General features: G+C 40.4%; 1 protein-coding gene across 3 annotated transcripts in view; it reads left to right on the plus strand.

Annotated features, from left to right (window-relative positions):
• Positions 1–18,192, plus strand: part of stxbp6 (syntaxin binding protein 6 (amisyn)) — a 51,362-nt gene extending 33,170 nt beyond the window's left edge. The window contains exons 3-7 of one of the 3 annotated variants that reach the window (XM_076107623.1): positions 6,842–6,972; positions 7,179–7,344; positions 10,321–10,419; positions 15,022–15,179; positions 16,858–18,192. In XM_076107623.1, coding sequence (XP_075963738.1) covers positions 6,842–6,972; positions 7,179–7,344; positions 10,321–10,419; positions 15,022–15,179; positions 16,858–16,881 — 578 coding nt within the window. In that variant the 3' untranslated portion in view covers positions 16,882–18,192. The remainder of the gene's footprint in view (positions 1–6,841; positions 6,973–7,178; positions 7,345–10,320; positions 10,420–15,021; positions 15,180–16,857) is intronic. The other 2 variants (XM_076107621.1, XM_076107622.1) reach the window with 2 other exon arrangements.
• Positions 18,193–22,842: the final 4,650 nt, after the last annotated feature.

Raw genomic sequence — 22,842 nt, forward strand, 5'->3', positions numbered from 1 at the left:
TTTCATTTTGGATGTCTGACGCACGTGATTTGTCAAGCCTCCAGCATCCTTTCAACGTGTTGTCCTCGGGTGAGTGTTATAATTGGATGGATAACAGATGTGACTGGAGGCGAAAGGCAGCTATGTTTAAAAAAGCTCATTTGGGTTTTTAATTCTTACTGTTTAAGAGAACTCTGATGAAAGAGAGAACTTTCATCTCAAGGTTCCTCTCTGAACATACGGTTTGAAAAATGATACAAACATGAGGTCATAAATGCCATGCAAGTCATTATTCGGTTAATCAAAATACAAACATTTTAATTTAATATAGAAATTATATTTCTTTTTCAACAATTCCCAGCCTCCTGGTGTTTTTCGTCATTTTAACAGCCATTAGCAGAAACCTATTCAATATTCCCCCTGTGAAGGTCTACAACTAACATCAGTGGTGCATGATTAAGTAGGAACGTTTCCTTGTAACATCTCGCTCAGTTGTCAGCCCGCTGTGACAGACCGCTTGATTTGCCAAATATTTAAAAAAAAATTGTTATCAAGATTTTTTGAAACGTCATTTTAAGGATCACCGCAATTTCGGTCTTGATTAGAATCGGATGCTTACTGTCTGCTGCTCGCTGACTAAAGAAATAATTTTTATGGAATAAAGATTTTTAACCATTTAGGATTGATTTGAACTTGAATCAAACTAAAAGTTGATATAAATTAATAAGTTCTATAGTAAGTCAGATTTTTAAGAAAACTCTGCACTGCTCCATTGTTAGTGTTGTGTTAAGCACGTAGCGTCTGTATCTGCTGTAGGAGCACAAAGCTGATCTCTATTCTACAGCTATTATTCACCATGCTATATGCACTCCTTTTCACTATTGGTGCCTTGCCACTGCATGGGCACCATCCTATCTGAGGCCAACTCGTACACAGCAGTCACTGTGTTTTTAAAACGCATGAATAGACTGTAGAGGCCTTTGTGCCGGGCTGTTGTTGCAAGTCTAGCCAGTGCCGTGGTTCATTCCAGTGACAGCTTCTTTCTGAAGATAACAGCGTGTTCCAGCTAAAGCGGGGGCAGCTTTAAAATAGACCTGTAATCATAGACCCAGGCGGGGAAAAGTGTTAGACAGGCTCTCGACAACAGCTCTAAGGCAGCAACACGCAGCAAAATTCAACCTGTGATGCAAGCTGTTTGAATATTTACCTTGCACCATGGTGTCCTCGCTACCAAGATACTTAACCATTCTCTTATCCATATAGCAGGATATCATTTCAGGTTGTTTTTTATTTCTCAGAGATGTTCTCATGATAATTAGTATGTTATGAAGACGTCAAAACTCCAGCAACACTAGTAGTTCAAACCCCCACTCTGCTTCTTCATCAATGTAGATTGACTCATTTAATACTGCCTCTTTAGTTCAGTGATGAACGTATTCTGCATAGTATACTATTACCATACTACCATACTATTATTACTGTATTTCCTAAACCTTTTAGAATCATCATGTGCTGCATGAGGCTGATGATTGATGTGGACTCAGCTGTTTAGTGTGTCCATACACATACGATCTATCCCTTTAAGTCATATCTGGCCCTCGTCTAAGCCCAGCAAACAGCAGTACTTTCCCATTAGCATTTCCTTCTGTCTTAATGAGATCCAACTTTGAATTCCTGTTAGTTGTGATCCAGCCTAGAGTCAAAATTGCACGTGGATCGTCCTTACTCGCTGTCCCTGTATGAACTTGGCCAGGTGCCAGCCTCATCTTCTCGGGTGTCTTTTTGCGCCATGCAAATGAGATTTGCCATGGCAACCCCACTGTCGGAGCACTGCAGAGCCAATTGAGTGCTAGCCGAGGATGGGTCTGATTTGTCAAGAGATCCTTAGCCCACCTGCTTGAGATCGATGTCGCGAAAAGCGTCTTTAAAGTAGGACGGATGGGAGAGTCAAAATGATTAAAAACATCCCATCATCTTTTAAGCTTGATTAACCGGGTATCTTCAAACTGTGATTAGAAACTGTAATACAAACATACAACTCTGTTTAGCAACACAATCACAGATACAGATGAGGATCTGTCACATACACGCGGACACAAAGTTCAGTAAAGTTGTGACACTCAGGAATAATTGAATTCATTTTGTTCGTGATGCTGCAGTACTGACGATATGGATGTACTGTATGTAATTCTATGATTTCCCAAATGTTAGCTTGATGTGAAAGCTGTGCAATGTACAAAATGTCTGTACAAGTGTGGTGTGCACTCCACACTTTCATCTTGTGCATGAGTTACTTCACTTTTTCATGCCGGGTGAGACTTGGAATAACATATCCTTCCCGAGGGCCACACAGTGCCTCCCTGACTGAACAGTTACACGTTATCTTCCATATCTGATGTGATCTTTTGTTATTCCGTGGTTTGGGTCTGTTCTCGGATGGCCCGAAATCCTGATGTTTATCAATGTTTTTGGCTTGTGGATGGAGATTTTTGATAAGCGTCAGTGTTGACACGAGAATTAAGTTGTGTTATATCAGTGAAAGAAAGTTATGAATGTTATGCACATGAGGGTGGTCCTTCATATTCAGTTTGCTCTCATGGTGTCATTGGCAAGCTCCAATGTTTCTGCATTAATCCCATAGCTTTTCCGTGCTCACATTGGTTGTACTGGATTATATTTGTTTCCATAGTACTGTACTATATTAAACATTTCCATAAACGCTGTGTGCATTCATAATCGACAACCAACACACTTCTCACATGATCCTATACGTCATTACTGCTTTTGCTAGAATTCCTCTTGGTTCTCACATTTCTCTATTAACCACAAGCTATGATAATGTTTCCTTTAGGAAAAGCTGATCTTGAGAGAGTTTCGTCTCTGATGTCTGCAGTCTGTGACGAGTACAGTACGAGTTTTCTTTCAGGCCTCACAGCCAAGCATAACAAGGGACTGATCGACAGGAGGAAGTGAGAGCATGTCACCATCGGAGCACGAGAAGGGAGCAGGACAGGAACCCCTTCCTTGGCCTTTCTCTGACAGCCCACATGGAAACAATGGCTTTGGCAGCCTCTCAATGGCTGTGTGCTTTCCTTGTTTTTAGATACATAATGTAGTGTTTTTTTAAATCATTCTCATAAAGTTTATTATACTTTCACATTGTGTTCAGGGTGTGTTTGTGATTATTATGTTTGCTTTATAAAAGTGAAACAAGTCAGTTTCATATTTGATCCAGTTCAAGTACAGGAATGGGATCTTCATCTGCATATTCACTCGGTACAGAAGTTCCAGCTCGGGGGAACTTTGGCCTCCGAATCTCAGTCTCAACTCATCAGCATTCATATTCAAATTGCACATGGAGGAGTGGCGGTCAGGGTGTTGTCTGATTTAATAGTCTCGCTGAAAAACGTTACAAAATACAATATCAAAAAGAAGCTTACTGCAACACTGATGGTATAATGTCAGCATGTCTAATGACATGTAACTTCCTTACTCCCTTCTATGATTTTCTCATCAGTGGTTGTATCACGGCTTGCCTGTGTCATTATTTTTCTTGAGATCTCTAAATTCATTTTTTTGCTCCACACTCATAACATCACTTGCTGGTTGAATTTATCACGAGAGAAACTTGAGGTTTCATTTCAGTAGGAGGGCTTGAGCGTACATTTTCTCACAGTCTTCGGCTTGATTGCCGTCTCCTTTAACTTTCAGTTTAATATGCAGGAGAGACAACTCAGACAAGGTGGGAGTCAACAACTGAATATGAAATGGCTTTGAGAGGCACAAAGGTGTCTGGCAGTTTGATTAAGACCTCTGCGTTGATGTGTTGACGATTTAGCTCCATGGCCTTGAGACACATTTTCACTGATGCATTTCAGCAGTCGGGCTCAGTGTAATGTCAGAATTTTATTGAACAAAAAAACCCCGCCAAATGGCAGCACCAGATTGCGACTGAACATGTCGTACATTTTCCTCCCCATGTGAGTAACGGATAATTAAGTCTGCGTTTCTTGTGTTTCATGCCTCTTCTCCAGTGTTATTAGCTGTTATTCTGATCCTGGAGTCACTGTGATTGTTTTACAAAGCAGGCTCTCCACAAAGCTTGTGATATGAAAGTGAATATACTAATGCAGGAATGTGTCAGTCAAAGCATCTCAGGCCCGGGGGGTCACACTCATTCATAATCATCATTGTTTTCTTTACTATCTATTATGTTCTACGGTATGCTGTAGGCGCAAACATTTACAACCGTTGAGCCTTGACATGAATGGCTGCTACAGTAAGACTACCGTTACTGTATTTTCAGAATGTGAGTCGTGATATGTCATTCCCCTACGGTGGCTGATTGTTCTGCTTTGAGTCACAGTACATTTTGCTGTTAGTAAACATAGTCTGTGCTTGTGCGCACAGCTTGGCATATTCAGCTTGGAAGGAAGAGCACACTTTTCACATAGGACTTGGCTGAAACAGAAAGCCAAACATTCATTGGTTGGAGCTACTTAAATCTGACGATGTCCTGTTTTTGTCAGTTTGATTTTGGAGTTGTTTTGATACCGATAGTAGGAATGGAAATGCTTTAGGTACAGCCTAAAATGATATCACCAATATCACATTTCCATATCATATATTAGCACATTAACGCTACACAAGAACAACAACGCGTGTCACCCGCTACCCGATCCGTACATCCTGCCCAATCGGTACCCATGTGTAACTGTAAATTGAATATATTTTTGTTTGTTCACAGTTTATCAGACAAAACAAGCAATTTGAGCACACAAACTTGGGCTCTGGATACTTGTGGTGGGCTTTTATAAACAAAGCAGTTCATTTAAAAATATTTTATTTTCATCAGGAATTAAAATCATCAAATTCATTCCTGGTGAAAATGATCATTAGTTCCAGCCCCATAGTGTTTCTGGTAGAATAAGATGGAGGCAAGAGAACGATGGTTTCTAGTTTAATTCCTGCTGTACTAGTCCTTTATCTGCCAGCTACCAGTCCTGCACTTATCAAGTGACCGCAATAAAACCGCCTTTCAATTTTATCAGTTTGGAGCAAGTAGCGTATCTGTGCCACAAATGTAGCTCAGAGACAAATTGTTCTCGCTGAGAATTGGTTTCAAGACTCCGACTCTTCAACAGGCCGGTTCATTACATGCAGCTGTCACCCTGTACCCTTCATGACATTTTCTGGTTGTTAGAGCTTCTATTAGCTCTCTGTGTGACCCAAGACAGATCTGATCACTCACTTCATCTGTTTGTCATGGTGCTGCCGGTCTGTTTGAGTAAAAATATACTCTCAAGAAAAGACTAGAAGGAGATGAAGAAGGAGATGACTGACAAGCCTGTATTGTATCGGTCTGCCTGTGTCTGTCTGTTCCACCCTGCAGCCTCAGGCCAGCTCCTCAAGTATTAACAGCAGCTGTCTAAATGGATACACAAAACACATCAAAACACCCCTCCTCTCAGGGGAATTGTATCACCTAGTGTAACATTCAGCCCTACCTATATTTTCAAAATCCTTTCTCGAGAAATGAGGTGTGGTACATCTGTCAGAAAAATAAACTTGAACAAAAGGCAAACTGTGGTTGTTTCGGAGAGATGAGAAGCAGAGTGAAGAGTGACGGCAGTGAAAATGACCCGAACACTTCACTGTTTCTGAGATGACACAATGGGAAATGTGGGAAAGCGGAAGCAGAGGTTCGCTGCCGGGGGTTAAAAAAGCAACACGGGGGCATGAAAAAAAAAATGGGTTCAGTATCCAGCCACACACACATCCAGCAGTTTTGACACACGAGAGAACTATGAGCTCCGATGATCTGTAAACATGGTTATCTCTGTATGTTAAGAGTCAAACACGGATATCAATGGGAATAAAACTGAAAGTACTGCAATGCTGAGATGACTCGGGCTCTGGACGCAATAATGTTATTGGACAGGAGGTGAAAAGTCAGAAGCACCTCTGTTAGTTAGTTAATTATAAAATGTTTAGCATGTCACTAGTCCTGTAGGACAAGTTCATTAGGTCATATACCAAAGAACACAGAAAATGCTTCAAAGAATTTTGAAGCAACACACTTTTTTCTGGATTGTATAAATGTTACGAACCCTTATTTTTGTACAGCTAAGCATGATTGTTATTGCATCAACTGATGAAACTCCTAATAACTGTAATGGAAGCACAACACCACTGTTGGTTTGTGTTGTCATTATGTCCATTTTTCTCTTGTGACTTGTTTATACCTCCACGATTGAACACAGTGCAATTCGTTAACCACTTAGTCAGCAGAGCAGTAGAAGAAATCACCTTTCTTAGAGAGACGTGAGTTGTGTCCAGCACAGTGTAAAAATACTCAGCAAGTTCTGCTTTGGCAGGAACAATGTAACCAAGAGTTTATGTTCTTTAAACCATTATGTGTGAAGAAAAACAGTTATTTATGTAACTGGAATAGAAGAGAAACTCATCGTGTAATGTATGTTCATATATGATTATTGCACACCATTTGGCAGGATAACTGTATAAGCCAGATCCATGTTTACAGGGTTTGTCTGTTCACGGTTTAGGCTGTGTCTTCTCATAGGGAATGTTGTCATGGAGTCTGTTGCTATTGGCTCCAAAAGTGAAATGTCCATTGTTAAAGGCTGCCTTTGTTTCTGCCGCCCACAGAAGGACCTTGTACTTTTGCTTGACTCGAATACTCCTTATCTTGTGACCTGAACTTTCCATTCACCCTAATCCAAATGTTTCTAACTACATAATAAAACATCGAGGCTACAAGTTGCACAGAAATCTCATATTCTGGAATTTTATGTTGCTGTTAAATCTTATCTGCTGTGTTTTATTGTTTTTGTTCTCGCAGTGACAAATAGGAAACCCTCCCATGTATCCATCACTAAGGTGAAGCAGTTCCAAGGATCTTCTGCCTTCGTAAAAAGGTCACAGTGGACAATCGACCAGCTACAACAGGTCAACGGCATTGACCCGAACAAAGTATGTAATTCCCCATCCCCCCTCAACCATTGCTTTTTATCCAACTGTTTTATAGCCAGGGGATTCTTCATCATTAACATGAGTATTGCTAATACCAAATAACTGGTTTTGTACGCCTTTCACCATTTCTTTCCTTAATAGTTTCGATGTTTCTTTTCCCTGACCTCACACACTCATGTCTCTCTCTCACTGTTATTCCTTCCAAGGACTGTCCAGAGTTTGACCTAATGTTCGAGAATGCTTTCGACCAGTGGGTCGCTGGTTCAGCAGGAGAGAAGTGCATCTTCATCCAGATTCTTCACCACACCTGCCAGCGCTACAGCGCAGCAAGGAAACCAGAGTTTGTCAACTGCCAGTCCAAACTGCTGGGGGGTAAGACGGTTCAAATAACACAGCTAACCGTCCTGGTTAATATTCCTGTTCAGAACACAGTGGCTCTGCTATGCCAGACTCACTGCTGTCATACTGTGCTGTAAGCCAGTTTGAATCTGATTATGTACAATGACAACCAGCACCTGGTGTGTATGAAAATGCATGCTTCATTTCTCGTACACAGCATCTGTTGGGTGTTCTGCTGAAGTGAGGTCAATGAGGATGGCCAACAAAATGCATCAGCTGTGACTCAAAGCTTCTGATACAGATCAACTGGTTTAAAGCACGTAGAAATACTCAATACAACACTAAGTAATAATTTCCCCTAATTTACGTGGTTTTGACACATTTCATTGTGTGCTTTGAGTGTGAACTCTTCAACATAACAATAAATATCACGGTAAGAGCTGTAACAGTTAATTAACAGCTAACTTCTCTCTTTGAAAGGAATATTCAATTCATGCCCGAATAATATGTGAAGACAGGCTGATCAAATACGTCAAAGCACAACCGATTCCCAAATGTTGAATCTTAATTTGCATATTTGGTCATTTCCTGCCTGCAAATTGTGTGTTTGTTACACAGGAGGTGAAGGGCTGTGGTGTTGGCTGAGGCTTTCTTCTACAGCGAAACCCAATAGGGAATGCAGCATCTTGAGCGGTTTATTCAGATATTGATCTGTTTACTCCCAACCCTCATCTTTAAACACCATTCGACCTGTCGTATTATTCATGGCATTATTTATGGATACAAACCTGCCTCCTGCTGGGTGTCCATCTGCCCCACATACACAACAATCAATTACCGGATACATATTTTTGAAGAGAAAATGGTTTACTTGTAATTAGTAAGGCGCTTTTTGAGAGCTTTCATTCATGATGCAAAAAAAGTACACATCAGCACATTGCAGAGAGGTGAAACTGTGTATATATATATATATATTCTCTCTAACATGTTGTTTTGATCTCCCTCCTACTCGGAAAACTATGTCCGTATTTAACTTAAACTGACCCTGGTGCATATTATAGTCTCTGTATGTGTAGGTGGGAAGGTAGTGCAGTCCCTGAGAGCACCGAACACAGGAATCTTTAGAGTAGGATGGATTATGGAGTGCAAATGTTGCAAATTGACCACACGCCTCCAATAGTCCGGAAAATTACACTTAGAGGTCCTGAAGCATTGTTCTCGTGGATGATTATACGACACTTAGCACTGCCTCTGATAAAATGCTTCTAATATGAATGAATTTACCCACGAAAAGTACATACTACATACTACACACTTTTTCTTAAAGAAACAACCCTGTTTTGTAGTAAACAGCTTTTCATGGAGCTATTGACACCGTGCTGTAAGTCCATCTAGCCAATGATCTGATAATGAGCTCCTGGCTCTCAGTGAGTAGAGGATGTTGTGTGTGATGGACTTAAAAGTTGACCGTTCTCAACGCACATTGTGACAGGAGAAACGGAAACGATGCCAACTCTGTCCACTCCAGTTTAAGTCTCACACCAGTGCAAAACAAAGATCACGACGCTGCTCAGGTGTGGGACCATAACTGGGGAAGACTCTATCTGCAGCATCCTCCGGGATGGCAACATCTGGATCAGGTAGATTGTATTAAACCACAATAATGTACATTAACTATTGAAACCATTGTTAAGGACCCTAGATGGACACGTTTGTTTTGCCACTCAAGATAGGGAGCGTAAAATGAATGAACGCGATATTGGTTGTCAGTTTCCCCATGTGTGATCTAGGGATGTCATGGCAATGTCATCAGTAGTTTGTGGATGACACCAGCTTTGATCTTTACGTGAGCTTAATCTTTCACTGTTTACCCCATGCTGATCATGTTACTACAAGAGGCCCTGTCAATGGACTGCTGCAGGGATGATGTCTTTTTGTAGGCCAACCTCAGAAGTTAACATCGCACTGGTTCCCTCGACAAAAAAAGTAAATGTACTTAAATGAACACCACTTTTGGACTATTGAAGCATAAAAGCAATCGACGAGTGAAAAGCCAACGTTAAACAAACTAAACCACTGTCTCATGACTTCAGGTAACCACTACTAAGCTAATGGTGGACTAGCGTTAGGCGTGATGACGTTTAGTAGTCTCATTCAGCCACTTGTTAGCAAGCGCTTTTTTTTAAAGATACGTTCATTCCTGCATTACTCTATAGCAAAATGAATGCTATGCAGGCAGCAGCCAACTTATCCATGCATAGTGTCAGTGAAGTAAAATTGTTAACACTTAATCATCAGGCGATATCACCCCGAGTCTCATGATGCTAAATATGTGATTGAGTCATAAAAGCACCTGTTAAATTAATTCTTTAAATGGCGTGCACTATAATATCAACTCCACTCTAGATTTAAATTCAATTCAGGAAAGATATTTTGTAATATCTTTTATTTGATTTGATTTTTTTCTGTATCCTGTAAAGAGCCTTCATGGTTTAACTCTAGTGAACTGATTTTGCAGAGTTTTAGACTGTTGTCAGAGCCGGATACAGTTTCTGATCCTTGATGGGGTATGTAATTGGCCCAGAAATAATAATTTGTTGATTGCCTTGTTATTAGTGCCGACTTGGGCTGCTGCTGCCCACACTGTTATACCCGGTCATTCCCACCTGAGCTTTTCTATCTCACCGGCACGTATTCATGACTTGATTCTAAAGGAATGATTAAATCTGTGAGCTAACTGGATGCTTTCAAACCCTCAGCGTTAGACAAACATGTCTTCCAGTTGTTTACGCTAAATGCTCTTGGGGAATTTTCATTCTTAGGAAGGTTTACAATCAATTGATGATGACTAATCAAACAGTTACCAGTTTCACAGTTTTTGCATGACATTTACAACTAAACCCTCAATACTTAACTCATGAAATAATAATTCAAACCCCTCTTGACTAATTTCCAAACTTGTTTTCAACATCAAAGCTAACTATGACATTTGATATTTTCTCATCACAGAAGACCAAGCTGTAGATTCAGTCATTTTCCGTTGCAAGGTCTATTTGAACAGAATGCGGAAAGAATTTGTTGCACGCCACGGTCATCTGCTAAGACGAGGTAAGCCAGTACAGTAAAGTATGCAAAACTACTTGGACTAAATGAACCCTTACTAAAAAGTGTTGAGGTCATCCAGAAAACAAGGACAAACAAGTTTCTCTTTTTTAAACAAGAGTGTTGCTCACCAACAAGTGATGAATCCCAATAGAAGTCACGCTTCATAAGAGGCATGACTTATCTCACAGCGAACAAATTATGATCAATTAAGTATTAAGAATATCTAAAGCAGTACTTGCACTTACAAGATCTGACTACACTAAATTAGGTTGTTACACAAAGTTGGATTTAAAAGAAAACAAAGCCTTCCCCTGCCTTCTGAACTCAGGGCTCTGTGCTTGGCTCTCAGGGACTGTGTTGTCAAGTTTTAAAGATATACTGAAGTTAATATTTACACACACACAGAGCTTGCCTCTGTATGATCCCAGTGAGCACACGGTCAACATTTCCCTGGTTTGTGTTTTCACTGTCGGGGTCGACTACATGCTGAAAGGGATTTTTTAAAGTTTACATCCAAAGGTTATGTGAGTTATGTTCAGTGTCCTTGCCCCTCACTGTCACACTGTGTGCAGAGTCACTGAGTAATGCTTTGCAGAGGTAAATCACATTTTGACGTACGAGGGCAGTACAATGACGGAGTGCTTCTTCCTTAATGGTTTCCTCAGTATTCTGTACTTCTGTATATCATTTCACACATTAACATTCAAGCTCAGACAAGATTATGATGAAATTGATGACCGTTTAATGCATTGTGTGCTGCTGACATTTATCTGCTGATTAAAGCCACTGAGAATAGGCTGTTCATGAATGCCTATTAGCTATTTTCCTGTCAGTACAGAATGTTCCACGTTTGTCCCCATTGGTGTCCTTAATTAATGCCTCGCTTTTTAACCAGCAAGACAGTGACTTAACTAAAGGCCGACTGAGCGATCGAGGTCAAGCCTTTCCCCTCATGAAATAATGTCAGGGCTGAGTGATGCCTTGCTTTTATCTAAGTGGTTAACCAAAGGTTTTAAGGAGTCGTTCAGGCCTCACTCCAAAGTTAAAAAGTGCCTGTAGGATACATGAATATATGCATTAAAAGTAAATGTAATTTTGTTCAAGAAGCGCAGAGCAAACACAATATCTATACATATTAATGACTATTTATAATAGGATCATTTGTCCCAAACCTCAGCACTGGATGACACATTTTACATTAACTGTTGAGTAATAGTGCAATGGATTTCATGTAGGTCAAAGATGATGCCAAGCAAGTCAAAGTCCTGGATGCCGGTGGTGGTGGGGAAGGGGAGGAGCAACATTGTGGTGATTGTAAGAAAATGATATAATGAGGCACATACTTTGGGTGTATGCAGTTTGTATTTCACACACAGAGAGAGAGAGAGTGTTGTATCAGAGAAAGACGGAAATGTACAGATTGCTAAATGATTTGGAAACGTAGAGAAAGAGAGAACCGCTGTGTATAAAAGGTTTGGGAGTGACCATTGAAAGTGAGAATGAACTGTTTAGGGAATAACTGCAGGAGGAATGAGGAGAAAAGTGATTGGAGTTTCATTTGACAGTTGACTGTATAGATCAGTTTTGTGCATTTTTTTCCCTGCCGTTTACAGATTTAATGTGATTTTGTACTTAAACTAGTACAGTAAAATGTAATCATGTTGTATGTCAAGCAGAAACTTGGAAATTAAGGTCCAGGTTGACAATAACTGCAATTACTGAGTCGATTCAGAGTGGAGAGGCTCTCGATAGGTAGGTGCAGCTATGTGAAGAGTTGGGATCACTTTCAGAAAGAAACAGAATGCTTCATAAGTTTCTTTGGATGAATAGCGAAATCCCTCTGGTAATATCACGGTATTAAGGAGAATTATTGATGGAACTTGTCGAAGTGCAGATAAGTATGTGCTCGGTAATAGAAATGATTGTAAGACGCTCTCTCCCTTCAGACACCCCCACGTTATACCACACACCATTATCCTGGAGCAGTGATAATAGGATCATATACACTGCCAGAGTGAGCGTATTAAAAGCACTGTAATATGTTCTCTATTGTTTGAATGGATCTTTTTGTGTAGGTGTGTTTGTTCTTGAAGTAAACCCTTGAATCGAATCTATCCCATATACTTTGCCAGTAAGTGTGACTTGGCTGTCAGCGTCTCGTAAAGTGTAGCTGAAATGTTCCCGTTGATAACCATCAGCTTACTTTCATCAGCGCCACAGCAGCACAGCCTGTGATCTACTGCCTACAGCAGCGCTGGAGAAGGAGGGGTTGACTTTGAATGAACTCTCCCCTTCATGTTATGTTTGTCTTTGCTCATAGTTTCTATTTTCTGGAATATTTTGTTTTTGTTCAGTCTCCATTGTTAAAGAAACACTGGCTTGGTATGATATTATGGGATATGACAACAAAATTCCTCCCGCATTGTTGAGAGAGGCGTGCCACAGGACCGGCCTCGTACTGCATCAACAATGCCAGTTGACAAAAATCATCACAAAAAGCCTCGTAGATGCACCAGTCATCAGTGTCATAACAGAAAAAAAGTCTCCTGCGTCATTAAAATATCAGTAAACCTCCAAAGTAACACGAGTAGCTGTTAATACTGATAACACTGACAACTGATCAGCTCCCACTTTAAGTTAAGAGTCACTAAGGCTGCAGCGAGGCCACCACATTACATAATTTACTCCTACATATCTTTCATTCAGCTCCTGATGCTGCAGCTCTTTCATGAGCTTTTCCAGAACATCTCCAGCCTGCCTTTTACTGTAATTACATTCTCCACTGGGGGGGGGGGGGGGAGCCCACGCTGCAGCCCGCCACTGATCTCTGGTGAGAAGAAAGACACCAGAGAAGAGTGCAGACAAATGAAGGGAGATGTTCTCTTGAGTATATGGTGGGGAAGGGTTGTGAGAGTGGGGGTTATATTGAGGATGATGGCAGTATCACTTCCTGGGCTCTTCCTGAGGAGGAGGAGGGGATTAAGAGGAATCTGTCTGAAGGTGAAACGGACAACCTAAAGCTTCTCAGTCAAAGTATTTTTTCTTTTTTTTTTCAAATGGAAGCAGAGCAGGGATGTCTTTTAGCCTGTGCAAACTAGAAAACACTTTTTCAATGTATACTTGCACATGATTTGCTTTGCAGTAAAGTAAATATTACATTCACGTTGTAGTTGTAGACTACGGAGTTCTTGTATGCCGTATACTGTTACCAAATGAAAAGGCAATCCTGACAGGTGTGAAGCTTATTTCATCATCTGTCAAGATGTTTGTCATGTGCAATGTGCCCTCTACTCTGTAGTTCATTTCTGGAAAATGTAACAAAGAAAGGCCTTGTGTATGTGTTTCCATTCCCTTTTGTGTGCATAGCTGTGGGGATGAACATCCATCTGTGTGTCTGCGGCACAGGTGTGTCTCTGTGTGTCTTTGACTTTATCAAGTTAACTTCTTTTGAAGGAACACCAGCTGCTTTCGGGCTGTCATATAACCCTCTGCAGTAGAGCATAGCTGTCCCAATTATCTGTCACTCAGCCTACCTGCTTTGATGCCACGGGACATGCGCTCACTGTATTGCAATTTCCTGTGGGAGCAGATCGAATCTGGCTTGTCAAGTCTTAATACAGCCAATACCGTCGAGCTTTGATCGGTCTGTTTCTTCTCAAACTCATTTGCTGTATTTCCAAAGATATAGACCCTGGAAAAATTGAAGCTCATCTTTCCACCGGGCGTTTGTTGTGTTTTTCTTTCTTATTTTTCACTTCTCCACTTTTTAAAGTTAGGTAAGAGTTGACAGTGTAGCTGGGTATTTAACCGTCCTGGACCGGCTTCACCAAATCAGTAACCTGAAGATATATATTCTAAAAGGCAGAATATTGTGCCCCGAGTCATTTTTGGGGGTCTTTTTAAACGCTGGGATTCTTGTGGTGCCACTCTGGTGGTGTAATTAAAATGGCATGTATTGCTCTGTATTGCCGACAAAGAGAAAGCAGCGGGAAGATTGCTGTTCTGAGGCTCGTTGCTACCATAGCGCGTAACGGCAGTCCCGACGTGCGGTAGATTAATGGCTTGTCAGAGGAAACATCCGCAGGGCTGCCACAGTTATCGGAAGATGTGTTCTCTGTCTTATATCCACTACTGGATCTCCAGGGCTCACATAGCATCTCTTTATTACAATATAGTGAGGAAGAGGAGAAGAGTAGAGGAGAGAAGGAGAGGAGAGGAATGACATGCTTTCTTTAATCCGGTCTTGCTGTTGCTTGTTTAAAAGGTTAATTCCACTTGATCTTTCCTTGAAGTAGATCAACTTTGAAGGAAACTCATTAGCCACCTTTCCATGTTGCACCTGATGGAAGCCATTTACTGCGTCATGTTTTAGTCTTCCAGAATTAACACTAATGATTGTGGTCACTGATTTAAATACATGCTTCTAATGTCACAGGTACATTTGTTACAACTGGTCTCTTAAATTCAGTTGTTCAACTAGTGAATCTCAATTCTTTCCCCATTTGTCTTTTCTTTCCTCTTTCGTGTCCCACTTTTCTTCTTCACTTGTCTTGGCTCTGTCTTGCCTCTTCACCCCCCCCCCCCCCCCCCAACCCTTATCTGCAGGCAACAGTATACTACACTCAGCGGCGGACAGTGTGACGAGTGCCGTACAAAAGGCCAGCCAGGCTCTGAATGAGCGCGGCGAGCGATTAGGTCGGGCTGAGGAGAGGACTGCAGACATGATGAACAGTGCTGAACAGTTCTCTGTTACTGCACAGAAGGTGAGGCAATATGTTAGCAAGATACCTTATAATGCATGACCTCAGGGTGAATTTATTTTAATCCGGCACATGGAATGTTGTGGAATATCTTGTCAGAATTTTTAAGTCAATGTGTCTTCAGCCAAAATATCAAACATTTTACTTAAACCAGAGGATATTTGCAGGAGCTGCTTCATTATGATATCCGCCTCTCAGCAGTGGTGCTCTCTGCCCTGTGAAGATAATAGTCTTTTTCTTCTTCCCTCATTTACTCTAACTTCAGTCGTGTGCTCCCTCTTCCTACATCGATCCTCCCATATCGTCTTGTTTGTCAGCAAAACTAATTGCATGCTCTTTAATAAGGCTATTGGCATAATATGGTTATTTTTACTGCAAAACAAAAAACTCTATTGCTTTGTAACGAGCGCACCTGATTATGATCATATCTGTCTCTCTAATAGCACACAGTATATGACTTTAATAGCACATAGTATCTTGTATAAGATGAGGCAGCCCTACTGCTCTGTCTTGTTGTTGGTGGATAGCCTTCACTGAGACATGTGCCATCTAAAGTGGGATGTCAATAACCTTTTAAAAATACAGCTATCCATTGCCTACTGAAATGTTTTGAACGATGCATAAAGCCAGGGCTGGTGATGGTGGGATAATTGAAAGACATTTCAAAAGCCTTGCATCGCCCTCTCACTGTTCAAAGATGAGCTTCCCCGTTGGGATGTATTACAAAAACTGTGATAAGCAAAGTGAAATGCCTCGGCTCTGGTGGTTTCAGGACTGTAGAACCCCCGTGTAGAAGCCCTCATTTGCTGGCGTTTCTCATTTCACTTGCTGTCATTAGCTTTTATATATATTTTTTGTGTTATCATTTGTCTTGCACATTATTATCCATAATTTTGCATGTCAGTTAAAGGCTTTTGGTGGCCTTACAGACTGATAAAGAAGCCATTACTGATGAATTGACAGGACCGTTTATCTTCTGAGGATTGCTTTAACAATGCGTGTGTTGTAAGTAGCTTCAAATTGTAGCGTTTGCAGTACTGTCAGAGGGTCACCTTGACTCTTTTTCTCTTAGTTCACTTCTGCAAATCCATCTCTGCGCCTCACTTTGTGTCAGCAGCCGATTTCGCCGCTTTGCTCAATTTTAAACATACCCGTCATTTCTGTGTGCTGCTCTACTGCCCCCACTTGCTCGATCTGTAGAATTCAGTTCTCCTATCCTACACCAACAGTCCATACTCTGCAGTCGGTGTGTGTGTGTGTGTGTGTGTGTGTGCCTTCCATCCTCACATCGCCATACCCCGTAGCTTTGTATTAGATCAGTGGCCCCGGCCATCTCTCTAACGAGCCTCCAGCTAAGCCCATTAGAACCCATGTTAATGAGATAAATGAAGTTGCCTTGTCATTGTATTAATAAAAAAAATACCACGACCCCTGGCTGCCTTCCAGCACCTGTATAATAAACCCTCCTTAACAGCTTTTTCTCCTTGAGTTGAACTTTTCTAAAATATTAAATCAAATCTGTGCCGTTCCTGGTTTCACTCACTGTGAGTGAGCGAGCACATTGCATGTATTGTTACAGATGCAGTACTTGGTGTTTTTAGCTATAGCATTTGGCTGGTGGGGTAATTCAAAATTCTCATTGTATTATCCTGCAACCCCCCCCACCCTGATTTTTCTACAGCTCGCCATGAAGCACAAGTGTTAGACCACTGCCAAAACCAACTGAGGTGTGGGGGGTCACCAATCGCCATTCGCTGTACAGGAGAAGGATTCAAGATTTTATTCTTTTTAAAAGGTTTAATATGATTACTATTTGTTAACAATGTTAATGGATTGTTGATTTCTGGTGCATCTTCTGATTGTGATGCTTCGAGCTGGGGAGAGGAAGAGAGGTAACCAACGGTACTGCAGACAGCCAAAAAAAGTCACAGGTCATGACTGTATTTGATATAAACACCTCCCCTTTTCATATGCTCGAACATTTATATAAGAGTATACATGCTGACAAGTCATTATCAGCAATCACTCCAACACCAGGAACAGCTTCTCTCGTTATTAATTAATTGTTGACAGTTATTTATGAGCACTGCAGTGATTATGCAGTCTGATTCATGAGTAGCGGACCCTCTCGTGGGTTTCACAGGTGTGACTGTGGAGTTGGCCTGAACATCAATAAATCCCAAAGTGTTTATTTTCAATTTGATGTTTCCTTTGCTCTTCACTCTTGGACATTGCGGTCATTCGCTCTCTTGTTCCGTCCATCATTTCAGAAATGTATCAAAACAGTGTTGGTCAAAATGTTTTCAACATGAAATTTCATAAAACTGCTTATGATATAATATACAATATATAACAACTGGGAAATATACTAGTCCTCTGTCAGATTTGTCTACCATTCACAAACAACCAAAACTACATGGAATACAGTTACCAACATTTTTTGAAGTGTACTTGAAGAACTGTGTTTCGGAAATAAACTTTTTCGGTGATGTTAAATTCAGTAAACCAGCTTTGCATTGTAAAAAGCAAAACACGTACTTCTTCTAGTATCTCGGTGTCTGTAGATCTAATCTGTCACATGAACATGGGATGTTTTGAAATGACTCTCGGCTGTATTTCAACTTTTAACATTCAGTAGTAATACCTTATGCTTTTTTGGTATAATTTGGGTTGGTCATTATAGAGATGTGTAAACTGATAAATGACAACGTGTCTCGAATATTAGCAGCAGTGTGTACTAGTTTATTTTTGTGTCAGTGCTCTCACGTTGACTGTAACTTTGGCTTCCTCACTTGCAAGATACCGTCCTCACAATCGAGATGTATTTGATTCTTTTCATGTTTTGAATTTTATAATTCATAATGTTACAATGCACTGACGAGCTAATCTTGCAGAGCGCTGTTGAGTTCATACTGAAACGTTCCAGTTGCCTAACTCTTGGTGTGCTTTTGTTCCTCTCTCTAACACTTTGGATGTTTATTGTTTTAATAAAGAAATGTATACAAATATTTTATAATATTGTCGGTGTCCTTTTTATGACTTTTCAACAGTTCCGTCAAACAATGGAATCAGAAGTTGTACATTTATTTTTTGGGGTGTTCTTTATCATTGTTATTGCTTCTGATTCTCTATAATACTCCATAAACGGTGACTGTCATTATGGGTCAAATGTTAACACTTGTTCATATGACTTCTTGTCTTTGTGTCTTATATCTAGTTTTAGATTATTTAAACACTTTAGATAGTTAAATAGTATCTGCATGCTTACCTTTGCTGTCTTGTTTCACCAAGTTTCAATTCAGCTGCCAGTTCTCTTGTGTGTATTTAAAAAAATGTCATAGATTGGGAAAATTGCTTCCCTGATATTGGTGATGTTTCTTCTTTAAAAGGGTAAATAATGAGAGAATTAATTACTGTCAAACTTTTTTTTTTTTCCCCCAAGAGTCAGACTCATCTGTCAGTTTATATTGACTAAAATATTCAGACCAGAATGAAACATTGCACTCCAGTCAAACGAATCTCACTGCTCTACATGAGATTGTCCTGTTTCCCCAGGAGAGGGCAATGTCTGCGCTATGTAAGGCAGCAAGCGTTAATAGCTTTCCATTGACTATTGCCTCAATCCAGGCTGCAGGAAACGCTGTACAGTAAACTAACGTCTCACCACAAAAGCCTACGCCGAATGATTGGAACGCGCTACTCTTTATTGATAAGTCGTTTTAACACAAGGAGGACCATTAAACAATCACTGAGTTTTAGTTATCAATGATTACTGAGACGTCTCATTTTTTTCTACATGACATCTCCTAACTCCATCACAATAAATATATTGTATATCCAGCACAGAATAGTACAGATGATGCATTTCTGTCAAGCTCGTATATCATTGTATTCATAGCACCCTGAGCTGTGAACCCATTCACAGGATGAAGGAAGAAAGTGGTAACCCTGACCGTTGATGCAGACTTAAGGTATAGCAGAGTCAAGCGAGCAGAAATCCTATCAAAACATCTATGTTCTCCTCTCAGTCCTTGCCACCTCTTCATAGTATTTTAATCTTCCAATTAATGATGCGGGCTAATCTGACAAGCAGAACGGCAGTAAGCATAGTAGCAGTGCTGAAGTACGTGATCTATAGCGTTTAGTGCTGCAGAGGGGGTGGGGGGTAAGTACCTCATAAAAGCCACGGTGCAGGACTCTGCTGCCATTACTCACTCTGCCAACTCCTGTGAATCATTCCCGGCTCCTCCTTAAAATACGCCTCTAATCGTTCAGCTCTCCTCTCTCTTTTTTCTCCCAGCTCTAGCAACACTCTGGTCCCAAAAGTGTTTACTTTTGTCCTCAGCACACACATCCTGGCTTACTAATCCTCACATGGAAGTGATTATTGGTCTATACAGATCGTAACCTGGTATCTACGGATTGCTGGACTAAACTGTTTTCTACCTTTTACATGTACACTATTTAATCACAGTTAAATTACATTCATACACCAATAGAGGGTGCGATAGCCTTGTACAAAGACCCATCTCCTCCCAGCTTGCTTTTATTGCCCAGTGGTTTATTGATTAGTAGAACTGATTATTAGTGTGTAATTTCAGTGTAATGTACACATTGATCGCAGACTGAAGGTGTGAATTAAGGACTGATTGAAAGCTGTTCAATGTCAGTAATTGCTACAGTAAATGACCTGACAAGGGCTTGAGTTACGGTGGGACAGAGCAAGTGGGCCGATAAGTCATCAAACATTTACCCAACCTGCAAACGGAGCACAACACATATCAGTAGAAGCCTTGAAGATTAAAAAAAGAAATATATATATATATATATACAGAAATGCCTGTCAGGTTGTCTGGTCACTGTCTTTGTATGTGATACTAATGTTGCATATTATCTGATGGAAGAAGTATTCTTTTACTTAAGTAAAGGTAGCCACACCACAATATAGAGATACTCCTTTATGAGTAACGGTCCATATATTCAGGATATTATCAGGAAAATCTTCCTAAAATGAAAAGTATTAATTATACAGGACAATGGCCTCTATCAGTGATAACATTATATATCATATTGTTGAATCATTACTACTAATACATTAACATTATTTGTAATGTTGTAGCTGGTCAAAGTGAAGCTATTTTATATACTGCAACACTTCATCATATTTTATAAATTCGTCATTGTTTTTAATGTCTTAATCTGTAAAGGGACCAATGACTGTGGAATAATCAAAAATGGTATAACTTTTACATAGTACATGTCAATTAAGATTTATCTAAACACTTTCATATCTACATGCAGAGTGAACTATGGGAACTCAAGGTATTTATCTCTTCAGTGAAAAAAGAACTGAAGAATGTGTCCGGCAGATGTCACCTTGAGAGGTGCATTGCCCTTCCTGTCAGCCAGGGAGTCTGTGTCACGGTGGCTGAAGCCCCCCCCTACCTAAGTGGCTGCCCAACTGGCCTCAGGGCAACTCCTTTGTAATCTGCCAACCTCCGCAAAGCACCACAGGAGTAATTACAAGTCACACCCAGAGGTGAGAAGGCCGAATGAATTGGGACTGCACCTCTATTTCTCGTTATCACGATGCAATGATTCCTGAGTAGTCCTATTAGTCGTGACTGGATTTTACCCCAAAGTCAAAGATTAATAACTGTAGTGGGATATTGGCCGAGTACCTCAGGTGTTCTTGAAATTGGGATCCAGAGAAATAATTGTTGTTCATTCAATGAACTATAAGAGAAAGTGCTACAAAACTTTCCCCCATGGTTAGCTCCACCTCAATGAGGTGGTGTGTGCTGAATACGTGATAAATGTATCACCGTTAGTTAAAATATGAGCATGTTCTCTATTAATCTTTCAAGTCAATCTGTGAATTCAAAAAAAATATCTTTAGAAATCTTATAAGTGTCTTTAGAAATAAAGAGAAAACCAAAAACCCGACTGAACATTTCTGAGCTGATTCATTGATGAAACTTCCATATCCATTACTTCTATGGATAAAATGCATTCTATGTCCATGTAGCCTTAGAATTTGTATTACTATTTATAAGACTTTATATTTAAAGGCTGAAGCCGCATAAAAATGTGAAACCTTGGAGCATTTCCCCTCCCGCTCGTATATATAGATATATTTCCCCTTATACTTGTATATTTGATGTGATGGTAAGACCGGGTGCCAACCAGACAATCATTCTCAGGATATATAGGAGTAACATGTGCATGTGCCTGCTAAACTCTCACATTACATACTGTACTAGCTGTTACATATACTGTATATCCACTGCACTGCTTTTTCCATAAAGCTGTTGAACTTCTGCTCACTCTTTTGCTCAGCTGTGCTGCTGCACTGCTGAATTGCTAACTCATCTATGACACTGCTTCAAACACTTGCAGCTGCTGCTCATGTAAAGTTTCACAAGCAACACTCTGATCATGTTGCCCCAGATTGGATTTGTGGCAATTTCTGCCTTCATGCTGCTGCTGCTTCTTATTACCTCTCTACAGTGTTTCTACTTTTGTTGATTAATCGATCATTTTGATAATCAATGGTCATCTATCAGGTAAAACCCCCAAATATTCTGCTTTCAGTTTCTCAAATATGAAGATTTGAAACGTTTCTATGATTTATTGATATGTAAATTGATTACTTTTGGTTAAAAAACTAAAATAAGCATTTTTTTTTATAATTTCCTGACAACTTATCGACGAAACAATTAAAATAAATGTTAGTTGCAGCTCCAATGGTCACAGGTTGACGATGGCAGTACCAGTTGTTGCAACATAGTGGGTGAATTGTAAACACTAGAATATAAAAACAGAAGCAAAGTATCACTTAAAGACAGACATTAGCTTAACCAGCAGCATGGCGAAAACTACCGCCTCACCTTATGCAATGTAGCATTTACCAGGGCAGAGTAACGACACTCTGTTTACCTTGGCTGCACTGAGTGTAGTCACATGGCACTAACAAGCAGGAGCTACATCTCACAGACAGGCGCAGAGTCAGCAGCACATATGATGCAGCTTCCTGATAACCGAAGGAGGAGGGTGGTGTCCGTACCTTTTCAGTTCTGCAGTTTAGGCCTGTTAGTCAAAAGTTCTCCCACATATGTCCAGTGTGTGTTTGTCACGTCAGCATATTATGGGAGAGCATTTCAATTGTATGTAAGTAAGAGGCAGAGACCGACTGGTAAAGCTAAGCAAGTCACCTCAGCGCTCTGCCGACAGTGACTTGGCAGATGTGTAGCGAAGCGAAGTGCACAACAGCTGCTTGCTCTAAATCAGGCCTCCCGTTTTCTCCTCTGCCTTTGAGTTCCTGTGGAGTGCAATGTCAGCCGTTCAGAAATCATCATCATTCATTATCCTGATATGTTTCCACCTTGCACACTTCTCTCTCTGACTTTATCCTTTTTAGTGTCTGTCCTCTTTTTGTGGAAGTAGGTGAAAAATGTACTAACTTTACCCTCTTTGTTCCACAGAGTTTTCGTTTTTTTCTGCTTGGCTTTTTGCAATTCTGCGTTGGGTTTGGAAAAAACAGCTAAAATCGTTTGTTGTGTTTATTAATAAACCTAAAGGGATATTTTTGAACTGAAGGGAAAAGCACAGAGAGGCATCTACTCTGCTTACAGGGTATAAATACCACCTTAAGCTCCTGCTGGAA

This window comes from Anarhichas minor, unplaced genomic scaffold (assembly GCF_050575085.1).
Source record: "Anarhichas minor isolate MPS153535 unplaced genomic scaffold, ASM5057508v1 ptg000040l, whole genome shotgun sequence".
Taxonomy (NCBI): Eukaryota; Metazoa; Chordata; class Actinopteri; order Perciformes; family Anarhichadidae; genus Anarhichas; species Anarhichas minor.